Genomic DNA, 12,473 nt, shown 5'->3' with positions numbered 1-12,473 from the left:
TAACATAAAGATTAATATTCATGTGTGATTATTATGGTTACATACCTAAGACATATTTTATAATGCTTTAGCTGCACTTTTAAGGTTAATTAACACTTCCCTGACACTACATCATAGTTTGGTTAAATAGAAATTTTTATCAGTGTCTATATTCTTCTTATAATTCATACAGTTACTTATTATTCTATGAAGATAAATTACAGCCAATAAATGCTTATAAAGCAAAGCACTCAAGGCACTGATTATTGATCTTTACCATTGAATCCTGCCTTAGATCCTTAGAAGCTGTTGATTGGTCCAAACAGTTAACTTCTCAATGCCTCATTATCTCCTCCTATAAAATGGGATTAACAATATCACTCTCACAAAACTGGGAGAATAAGCATACATGATAAAGTACTATATAAGTGTGAACTAGCATGTGAATAGAAAGTAGAAGTAATGTATCTTAACAGGGACTGTACTATCCATAGTGAGCTTAAAAAAAATCAAGCTATAGGAAAGGTAGTATGGCATAGTAGAAAGCTCATAGTATGGGCTTGGAATCAGAAAATTTGGCTTTTAGGTAGATTTGTAATCTTGGCTTCAGTTTCCTCATTTATAAAATAAAGACAAGATTTTTATTTGAGGCTTCTTCAAGTTTTAAAATTCAGTGTATATTTTATGAAAAGCCATAATTTTAAAGAATATTTTGACTCCCACTCTTCATTTAGTATAATTTTGTTATTTTTTAGCACAAATGGTCTTGATTATATAAAATTTTTAATTTAGGACAAAACTAACCATTAAAAACATATGGAGTATACATGTTCATTCTTATTGTAGTTTGTATTACAGTAATTCAGTGCCTCTAGTCTTTTTTTTTTTTTTTTTTTTTTTTTTAACTGTTCTTGATTACTAGGCCAAGAGATATGATGTTAGTGTCATCCTTAAACACCTCTGGAGGCAAAACTTCTAACAGTACCTGAAAAGATGAATGTGTAACAAACAGTTCTTTAAACAACTAGGAGCACTTGAAGTATGATTTTTGCTTGGTAACTCCATTTGCTATTTGAAGAACCTGATGATTGGGACACTGCCTTTTAGACTCCAAGTTGATCTGAAGCTTTTGCTTAAGAAAAGCAGCTTCTTTCATTATATATCATAACTGCATGCTAGACTTCTCTATCACTGCCTCCTACTTTTGCTTCACAGTAGGTCACAGCTCTGCTCTTTTTGCTTAAAGCTGTTTCAGTACATCCTTGAAGCATTTCTTTTGCCCTCACTGCTTGTGATTATCTCATTTCAGTTCACTGTAGAACAGCTGCTTGGATATCCTGCTGTCATCCATTCTTTGCTTAGGTCCAACCCAACTGAGCTGTCATGAGGAGCATTGCTTTATTGCTTGAAGTCAATATGCTTTTGTTAGTGATCTTGCCTTTGCTGCTTAATGTTCATTTGGGTTATTTTGTAACCCATCTATAATGCCCATCATGAAAAAAACTCAGATTTCTCAATCACATGCCATTGTCTTCTGAAAGCAAGTTAGTTTTCAGTATATAGGCCTTAATGGAAGTAAAATGCAATTCTTGTACTCCTTAATGGAATTAAAAAAACTTAAATTTTAAAATTAAAAAGTAGTTATTTAGGGTTCAAGTATAATGATAGTGACTCACTTGAATTAGATTTTAAAACTGGTCATGTTTAATAGACATAATTTCATAAACATAATTTAGAACTTTATTTTTACATAACTACATTCATTTATTTATTTGAGATCATATCTTACAAAAATTGGTGGAAGGAACTCTGTAAGTCTCTTTAGCCTAGAAGAGACTTGGTTGGGGTATGGGGAATTGAGAGCTATCTGTTTTTCATTGTATAAAGTAGGTGAGACTTGCTTTGCTTGAACTCAGAGGGTAAAATAAAAATAGTTGATGGAATTTGCAGTGAGGCAGATTTTCACTTGATGTGTGTAAAACTTTTCTAATTATTTTAGCAGTCTATTTATGGAGTGGGGTTACTTTGAGGAGGAATCTTCCTGCCCACTCATCCCCATATCCTTTTTAGAAGTCTTCAAGTGAATTCTGAATGACTGCTTGTAGAATATTGTAGTTAGTGTTCTTGTTAAGTTAGAAGTTGGATTAGATGGCCTCAAATTTCAACTCAGTCTTTAATTGCAGCAAGATTAGGAAAAAAAAAGACAGCATTAACATTAAAATTTTTAAATGTAGGTTTGACTGCTATGATCGTATATAAAATATTTAAAATTAAATTGCCAACATGTCATTTTCTGTAGGCCCCTTGTAATCTTTGAATTTAGTATGACTTAAAAGCCAAATAGCATCAATTCTACTTTTTCTAAGCCATTGGTCACAACATAAAAGGCAGCTAGATATAAATTCTTATTGCCTAGTAGAATGAGCTTATATCATCATGAACTAGAATGGTCTGATCCTTTCTTTTTATGTGGGTACCTGAACCCAAATTTATATGTGTGCTTACTTCTCAGAAATCTTCAGGGAATCAAATGATGACAGTCAGGTTTTTAATATCTAATGTGAATTTTTCTTCTATTTATATTTAGTGCATTTTTTTTGTAGATAGAAATCTAGATATTATCCTTTTTATAACAATGGTACATATGTATATATATATATAAAGTTGATAGTCATTTTTTAGCAAGTAAAATCCTAGTTTTTAAATTTTTCCTCATATTTTATTTTCTAATACTTAAATCAGTTGTTGCTTTTTCTGTGCATTCTTCATCAATTTTCTCTATCCTTAAAAAATTTCTTAAAATGTATAACATATTGGGAAATTTAAAAATAGTTGTTTCTCCCCCTATTTTGTAGGGTGTTAAGAAGATAGTGAATGAGGAGTTAAGTGAAGTAAAGCAAAAAATCTGTTTTTAGCACATAGTAGCAAGTTATAATTATAAAATATATGATATTGACACAGAATCTTTCTCCCTCCCCAAAGTAGTATAAAATAGAAAAGGTCATTCTTTTTAAAATTTTATTTTTAAATATTTTGAATTTAATGAATGCACCCCAAAATGATTTCCATATGCAAAACAGCATAGAAAAAAGATTATTTGTGAAAGTAGAAATCTCTGTTATGTTCAAGCTTGCTGTTAAAAAGTATATAATGAATGCAGTCTGTTATTTTTAAAGCTGTCCTTGTCTCTGTTTCCTTTTGAACTTCATTTTTCTTCTGTGCATTAAAAAAATAGCATCTTTTGAGGGAGGTATCTCTGCTGCTAGCTCCCCTCTCCCACCACATAGAGAAAAACACTTATTATAATAAATAAGCATAGTCAAGGAAAACAAATCCACACATTTGCCATGTCCAAAAATATATGTTTAATTCTCCAGTTTGAGTCCATCATCCATCCTTCTGTCAGGAAATTGTGTAACATGCTTCTGTATCATTCCTCTTGAAGAGAATTTAATCTTAAAAAACTAAAGTTGAAATCAAGTAGCTCTCTTGGTGTAACTGTTGTGTATTATTTGTGGCATGATAAAATATCCTTATCTATAAAATGAAAGGGTTGGTTGGGGTAGATAAACCATAAAGGCCTGTCCAGCTCTAACAGTCTAAGATTCTGTATGTAATTCAGTTACAATCCATTAAACTGTTTTGGATTTCTTCATCACTTATTAATTTTTTTTTCTAATTATGCTTGTGAGGATCGAGTTAAAATTTATGTAAAGCTTTGGGTCACTGAAAAATAGTATATAAGTCATTAACAACGAGTTAAAAGAAAAGAGAAACATTGACATATTAGCAAATTGGGAGAAAATTTAGAAATGTAAGCAGTTTTCACATAAAAATGGTATAAAATCAGAAAAGTAAATATAATTATTGATGATTCTGGTAGTAATCAAATTGCATTTACTTTTTGAGTTACTTTTCCTTAATATCTTTAATATTTTGATATTTGATAGTTTGAAATAAGTATATTTTGTCTGAGGGATGAAAATCACTAAATCTTGCCAGCCATTTATAAATATAATTAAATATTTCTCTTTAAGTTTTCAAAGTGCTTTGCATTTATTATCTTTATATGTTCTTCAAAATAATTATTTGAAGTAGGTACTGTTTTTTATCCCAGTTCAATAGAAAAGGAATGTGAGGCAGACATTTACCCAAGGTCATGCAGCTAGTAAGTCTTGAGGCAGGATTCAAGTCTTTGTGAATCTAAAGCTCCAACCATACTACCAACTTGCTGCCTATGTTCATGTAATATGTTAAAATGTTTTAAATGCACTTAAAAATATATTTTAAACACATTATGAAAATGTTTATCATTTTAAAACTTCCCATATCAAATCTGATTTAAAATCCAAATACTTAAGATTTCTCAATTATGGAAAATTGAAAGAAGGAAGGAAGGATTTGTGCTTTGCTTTTTATTTGCTGAACAAATTATTCATAAATCTGTTTGAAGTGTAAAACAATACTTTCATCATATTCTTCACCACATTAAATGTCTGTTCTACCCTGTTTAAATTTATACTACCCAAGTTGGCATCCACTAGGTTGTTAGTTCCTTAGTTCAGGAATGATGTCTTTTAGATGTGTTTACTTCTCTCCTTAATCCTGGGATTATGGCTGGGGGTCTCTTGGCTCTGGTCTTGTGTTTCTACTATACCATAATTGCTGTGAATAATTTGTGATGTGGCAAGCTATGCCTTAAAGACTACATCCTGTTGTTCAGGATTCATTAAACACCAAGTATTCTAACAATAGGGAATGAACTACTTAATTTATTTGCTATCTTACTCTTATGGGCTTCCTTTTTCTGATTTTTTAAAAAAATAGACAGTGGGGGTATTGGAAATAATACTTGTCTTGAAGAATTGATTCTATTCCTGGTTCTGCCACTGTAGTATGTGATCTTGAGAAAATCATTTTATTGGTCAGGACTAGTTTTCTTATTTGTAAATGAAGACATTGGACAAAGATAATTTCAAAGGTCCTTTTCAGTTCTGACATCCTATGAAATTGGTTGTTTCTGAATTTTACTTTTAACAGCAGATATTTTGGTTAAAGTTAGTAAGGCAACTGTTATCTTATTCCTAGATTGTTGTCTTATTCTTATTTACAGATATATTCACTTATATTGCCTTTGATTAATTTTTATATTATATTTGCAGTGATTATTAATTTTTTGAGTTTTATTGATGTTCCTTTTTTTAAGGTCATTGTCACTATTCATTAACACTCTCCCATTAGAACCCTCCTTTATGAGAAATAAATTTGGTCAAACAATACCAATATTCATTGGCCATCTTTCAAAATATGTACTTCATTCCTCACTTTTTTGCCTTCTTTTTGCAAGAACTGGAAGGTTTTTTCCTCTGATGTAATGACTGTTCAGTTGCATTGATTAGAATTCTGAAGTCTTTTCCAGGTTTTTTTCTTTTTTTTTTTTTTCTTTTTTTTTTTTCTTTTTTTTTTTTTTTTTGCTGAGGCAGTTGGGGTTAAATGACTTGCGCAAGATCACAAAGCTAGGAAGTGTTAAGTGTCTGAGGCCAGACTTGAACTCTGGTCCTCCTGACTTCAGGGCTGGCACTCTATTCACTGCACCATCCTACCTGCCTTTTAACATCATTGTGATAATCAAGTAAAATGTTACCTGATTAGTTATTCAGGAAACTTTGTAATAATTTTTCTCTATTCTATTTTTTTTCTATTATAACTTTATTATATTTCTTTATTCAATTTTAGGTTATAATAACTTAGTTTTTAGTAAAGGTCGGAATTGTTTTAATTAAAACACTTGTTTCTATCCCTGTCAAAACAATACTATCATTCAGTTTTACAAAGTATAATAAGATCTCATTAATTGTTGTTTCTGTTTAATTGTGTTCTACTTTTCTTGACCCTATGGACCATAGCATGTCAGGCCCTTCTATTATCCTCCATTATCTCACAAAGTCTGTCTAAGCTCATGTTCATTCCAAGATACCATCTATCCATCTCAGTCTCTGTCATCTCCATTTCTTTTGCCTTCAGACTTTCCCAACATCAAGGTTTTTTTCATTGAATGCTGTCTTCTCATTATGTGGCCAGAGTAAGCTTCAGTTGCAGAATTGACCTCTAGTGAATATTCTGAATTAATTTTTTTTAATGTTGACTGATTTTATTATCTCCTTTCATCCAAGAGACTCTCAAAAATATTTTCCAACACCACAACTTGAAAGCATTGATTCTGCAGGACTCAACTTTCCTTGTAGTTCAACTTGCATTATCATACATTGCTACTGGAAAAACAATAGCTTTGACTATAAGGACCTTTGTTGGCAAGGTAATGTCTCTGCTTTTTAGTATGCTGTCCAGATTTGCTATAGCTTTCCTTCCAAGGAGCAAGCATTTTTTAATTTCATGGCTGTAGTTGCCATCTGCAGTCATCTTTGAGCCCAAGAATATAAAATCTGACACTGCTTCTATTTCTTCTCCCTCTTTGCCAGGAAGTGATGGGACTAGTTGCCAAGATCTTAGTGTTTTTTTTTTGATGTTAAGTTTCAAGCCAGTTTTTATATTCTCCTCTTTCATCCTCATCAAGAGGTTTCTTAATTTTTCATTTCAGCCATCAGAGTAGTATTATCTAAGGTAAGGCTATTGATATTTTCCCCATTAACCTTAATTTAGGCTTTTGATTCATTTACCTTGGCATTTTGCATAATCTATTCTGCATATAAGTTAAATAATGTCACAACACAGCCTTTTAATACTCCTTTTCCAGTCTTAAATCAATCAACTATTCCATGTTTGGTTCTAACTATTTTTCTTGGCTTGCTACAGGTTCCCCGGGAGATAAGATGATCTGCTACTCCTTTGATTCTTTGAGGACTAGCCACATTTTGTTGTGATCCATACAGTCAAAGGCTTTAGTGTAGTCAATGAAGCAGAGGTAGATGCTTTTCTGGAACTTCTTTGCTTTCTGCATAATCCAAAGAGTGCTTGCAGTTTAGTTTCTAGTACCTCTGCTTCTTCGGAAACTAGCCTATTCTGCTGATAATTCTCCATTCATATATTGCTGAAGCCTAGCTCTCAGAGTTGCTCGCATGTGAAATGAGTTCAATTGTTTGCCAATTTGAACATTCTTTGGTATAGATCTTTGGGGCATAAGTTGGTTTTTTTCCAACCCAGTGGTCATTGTTGTGTTTTCCAAATTTTTTGGCATATTGAGAACAGCACTTTAGCAGCAGCATCTTTCAGGATTTTAAATACTTCATCTGGATTGTCCCTTCCACTTGTCTTATTGTTAGCACTCTGCTTTTAAGACCCACTTGATTTCATTCTCCAGGATATCTGGCTCTAGACCAGTAATCACACTAATGTGATTATCACTGCTGTTAAGATCTTTCTTGTATAATTCTTTTGTGTATTTTTGTCATCTGTTCTTAATTGTTTCTACTTCTGTTAAGTCCCTACCATTTTTGCTTTTTATCATGCCCATTTTTGCATGAAACATTGCTTTGATGCCTGTGATTTTCCTGAAAAGATTTCTTGTCTTTCCCATTCTGTTATTTTCTGTTTTTTTTTTTTTTTTTAATTGCTCATTTAAGAAAACTTTATCTCTCTCTGATACTCTTTGGAATTCTGCATTCAGTTGGATATCTCTTTTTCTCCTTTGCCTTTCACTCATGAGACAATTGTTTTTACTTTGCTGTTCTTTTCCTTTGGAATGCTTTTAGTTGCTGCCTCCTGTACATATTGCAAATCTCTGTTTAAAGTTCTTTAGGGATAGTTTCTACCAGTTCTAATACTTTAAGTGTATTTATCACTCCATTTTCATGTTCATAAAAAATGCTAATTAGACCAAACCCATGTGGTCTGATGGCTTTCCTTACTTTTTTTTTTTTCCAATTCAAGTCTGAATTTTGCAATAAGGAGCCCATGATCTTGAGCCATAGTTAGCTCCGGGTCTTTTTTTACCTGACTGTCTAGAGCTTTTATACTTTTGGCCATGAAGCATATGTAATCAATCTGATTTCTAGATTGATCATCTGGTGATATCTATGTGTGGAGTCACCTTTTGGGTTGTTGAAAAAGAGTATTTGCTATGACCATCAAATTATTCTTTTTGTTTGTGTGCTTATTTGTTGTGTGTGTATATTCCAAATGTTTAAGTTGTTTGTTTAGAATGTAAATTACATCTTATACAAATATGACCAATAAAATAGTTTGGTTCCTAAGCTAGCCAACAAAAACTTATTAATCTATGATATAAAGCTTATTTAAGCTAATACTAAACACTTTCATTTAAAAAAAATTAGTATTTTGTTTTTTCAAATACATATAAATATAAGTTTTGAACATTCACTTTTGCAAATCTTTGTTTCAAATTTATCTTCCTCTCCTCCCTTCTTTCCCCTCCCTAAGATAGCAAGCAATCTGATATAGGTTAAACATGTGTAGTTCTTCTAAACATATTTCCATATTCATCATTATGTGCAAAAAAGGAAAAAGTCAGATTAAAATGGAAAAAAACATGAGGAATAAAAAAAAAAAAAACCAAGCAAGCAACAACAACAAAAAAAAGGTAAAAATGATATGCTTTGATCCATCCACATTCAAGTCTTCATAGCTCTCTGGATGGCATTTTTCATCACAAGTCTATTGGAATTGCCTTAAATCACTTCCTTGTTGAAAAAAGCCAGGTTCATCATTGATTATTACATAATCTTCTTGTTGTTGTGTACAATGTTCTCTCAGCTCTGAGAGCTCACTTTACTTAGCATCAGTTCATGGAAGACTTCCCCAACTTTTCTGAAATCAGCCTGCTCATAGTATTCCATTATATTCATATATCATATAGCTTACTCAGCCATTTCCTACCTGATGGGCATCTACTTACTTTCTAGTTCCTTAGCACTGCAAAAAGGGCTGATCAGCAAGTTATCTTGACAAAAAGTCTTATTAATTTCTGTCTTGCTTCATTTTGTACTCCAAGGACAAACTTGTCTGTTACTGTAGTTGTCTCTTAAATTCACCCATTCCCATCCTAAATTCATTGATTTGTGAGATGTTGATGTTTAATCTTTTCATCTTCTGTTTGATCACATTCAGCTTATCTTGATTCATGGATCTTACATTCCTGGTTCCTCTGCAGTATTGATCTTTACATTATTTTGTCACCAGACACATCTGCAATGAAACTTCTTTTTGGCTTTGATCAGCTTTTGATTAGTACTAGAGTTAATTGTAGTTTTGTAGTTATCCTTTATTCTTCCTCTGTAATGTGTTGGACAACTTTTTTTTTTTTTTTTTTTTTTTTTTTTGCTGAGACAGTTGAGGTTAAGTGACTTGCCCCAGGGTCACACAGCTGGGTGGTGTTAAATGTCTGAGGCCAGATTTGAACTCAAGTCCTCTTGACTTAAGGGCTAGTACTCTATTCATTGCACCACTTAGTTGCCCTTGTTGGACAACTTTTGACCTGAGCGGCTGACTTATCTTTTGGTATCATATCTTTCGTCATTTTAATACTATTGGCTATGGGTTTTTCTTGGCTAAGGTACTGGAGTGGTTTGCCGTTTGGATTGCCCTTTGTCAAAACTCTCTACTATGACCTATCTTGAGTAGCCCTTCATGATATAGGTGAAAGTTTCATTGAGTTGTATAATCCCTGCCATGAGAAGACCCTAGGATCTAGTGATCTAGGAGGGAAAAAATCTCATTAGTTAGGACCTCACTAATCTAAATACACAATAGGTTCAAATATAACTCTGAATAGTTTGCTGAACATTTATGATAATTCATAAATTTTAAATTGAATGATTAAGCTTTCTTAAGGAATCAGAATTTTTTTTAGCCCTTTTAGTAGCATGTATTCATATATACATAATGTGCTAATTACAAATGAATTCTTGTGTAGTTATTAAAAATAGTATTTTTTTCTAGCAGATAATGAAGCATGGTTTAGTAGAGTACTAATACTCCCACTTTAACTTTGAAACAAATTACTTAATTTTTGTTTTATTACCTATGAAATTGAATCCTCGTTTTAAAATACCTGCATATTCTATTTCATAGGCAGTATGAGAGAATAAGGAAAATGGCTAAAAATTACAGGTACAGGCGGCAGTTTTCATTTTAACAGACTTTAATTCTTAAGTGCTAGGCAAACTGAATAAAAAAAGATGGAAAATAAGTAGATAAGGAAGAATAAAAATTTATTGAACTTAATTATATAATGTTCAGTAAACTCCAAAATGCTTGAAGAACTAAATATTTGACAAGAATTACTGGGGAAACTGGAAAATAATGCAGTTGAAATGAGATTTAGACCAGCATATTATTCTATATACCACAGATATTCAAAATGGGCATAGTAATATAGTAATAGTAAGCTCTATCATTAAAAACAGTTATTAGGACATTAACAACACTAAAAGGGGAACCAAAGAAGGTTTCTTAACATTTTGTCTAGCACTTGACTTTTTTTTTTCTTTGCTTTTAAAATTATTCAGTTATGATTCCCCTCCCCCATTACATGAAAAATCAGTTTTTAACATTTTATTTTTAACATTTTGAGTTCCAAACTCACTCCTCCTTACCCGTCACCCCCATTGAGAAGGCAAGCAATTTCATATAGGTTATACATGTTTAGTCATGTATAATTCCACAATTAGTCATGTTATAAAAAACAGACCAAACAACTCTAAAAAAAAAAAAGGTATGAAGAAGTACCTCCTCCTCTCCCTCTTTGTTGTAGAGATTGGAGGTTATAGATGTGGAACCCTGTATATAATAAATGGTTAGATTTTTGCTATGTTCTCCCTTTTGTTATAGAAGATGCCTGGGAGATAAATTTGGAAATGTTGATGTTATAAAAACAAGTGATATCAGTGCAATTTTATTTCCAAAAATTACAAGTAGGTAAATTTCATTTCAGCAAACTTATTAAGCACATCCTGTTTGCAAAATTACTGTATACTAGGAATTTGGACTACAAGGTGAAAAATCATCCTTATCTCTGACTTCAAGGAGTTTTATAAGGTAATAGTTTTATAATCTAATGCCTTTCAGTATAAGAATGAAGCTATTAACAATTTTAGCTGCCATAAGTGGAATGAATTACATCATGAGCTGGAGAGAGTTTTCTATCATTGTTGGACATATTCAAGCAGAAGCTGAATGGTCACTTGGCAAGGATTGAGGGATATTGTAAAGAAGAAGCGAAGAAGGAAAACATATATCGAGTATTTACTCTGTGCCAGGCATTGTCAAGTCTCAAGAACTCTGAGAAATAGATGGTATTGTTAATCCCTGTTTTATAGATGAGAAAACTGAGGCTGAAAGAGGTTAAGTGTTGTGTTCAACTAGATTTCAACTCAGGGCTTCCTGATTTTTACACCCAACCTTCAGTTCACTGTACCACCTACCTACCTAAAGGGAATTCATGTTTTAGATAGATAATTGATGAGCTTGGGTTCAACTCTGATCATTGATTCTAAGGTAATATATGTGAAACTGCCTTGTAAATTGCAGAGAATTGTATAAAGGTAAGTTATTGAACATTTGTTTAATTTCTACTATATTTTATTACTTTAACTTCGTTAATTTTCATATAGCTTATAATTAACTCTTTTTGTAAATTGTCTCCAGTTAAATTGAATAAACATAATACTTGCTATTTATATAGGGCATATATAGTGAGATTTTATTGTTTATCCATTTTACTCAAAAGTTTATTTTGAATTTTAGACTCAGAATTTTTTTGGGGGAGGGGTAGTAGGTGTGTTTGACTTGCTAACAGAATAATGAAAAGAAAAGACTATCTTTTTATTTTTAATTTGCATGTTACATAGCTTTTTTACTTATCTGTATAATATTATCTTAGACTGTTAAAAAGTCATGAGTTAATCATTCTTCTGTCTGTTGTATTGTCTTTCACAGTAAATCAGGAGGAATTCATTGCTATTATGACTGGAGACATTTAAAAGGATTGCAAGAAAAAAAGTGAACTTTAAAACAGAATCAGTGGCTATACGTGTTGGAGTTATCATCTTGTAGTCTGTTTCACACCTGGAGCCATGCAAAAAACAGAACAAAACCAAACCAATGTTAAGTTAGTTTTTCCAAAAGGACCAAAATAAATACTCTATTGTAATGAAATTTCATTATTTTATATATCCTTAAGTTTCTTAGATAACAAAAATGTTAAGTTATTAAAATGTTTGAGTATAAAACCATTTGTATTATAAATTTATATAGTTTTAAAATTAAATCATGTTATGGAAATTCTTTTGAAGTTGTTTATTTTAGTTGTGACCTTAGTTTTAATGAAAAAAATTTTCTAGACTTTCATTTTAATAAAAGATTTATTTTATTAGTATTTGTAACTTGTTTTGATTTGTACTTAAGATGCAGGTATAGTTTTTTAAAATTATGTTTGAACTTGTATTTATGATTAAATTTTAAATCGTTTGTTGATGACTGGCTATTAGCTTCTGGTACTGTAGGGTCACCATTAAATA

General features: G+C 31.6%; 1 protein-coding gene across 1 annotated transcript in view; it reads left to right on the top strand.

Moving 5' to 3' along the window:
* Window positions 1–12,237, top strand: part of CETN3 (centrin 3) — a 40,707-nt gene extending 28,470 nt beyond the window's left edge. Inside the window, exon 5 of the mRNA XM_031967422.1 lies at window positions 11,893–12,237. Within this exon, the coding sequence (XP_031823282.1) occupies window positions 11,893–11,936 (44 nt within the window). The 3' untranslated portion in view covers window positions 11,937–12,237. The remainder of the gene's footprint in view (window positions 1–11,892) is intronic.
* The last annotated feature ends 236 nt before the right edge of the window (window positions 12,238–12,473 follow it).

This window comes from Sarcophilus harrisii, chromosome 1, assembly GCF_902635505.1.
Source record: "Sarcophilus harrisii chromosome 1, mSarHar1.11, whole genome shotgun sequence".
NCBI lineage: Eukaryota > Metazoa > Chordata > Mammalia > Dasyuromorphia > Dasyuridae > Sarcophilus > Sarcophilus harrisii.
This window is presented reverse-complemented; position numbering and strand designations above follow the sequence as displayed.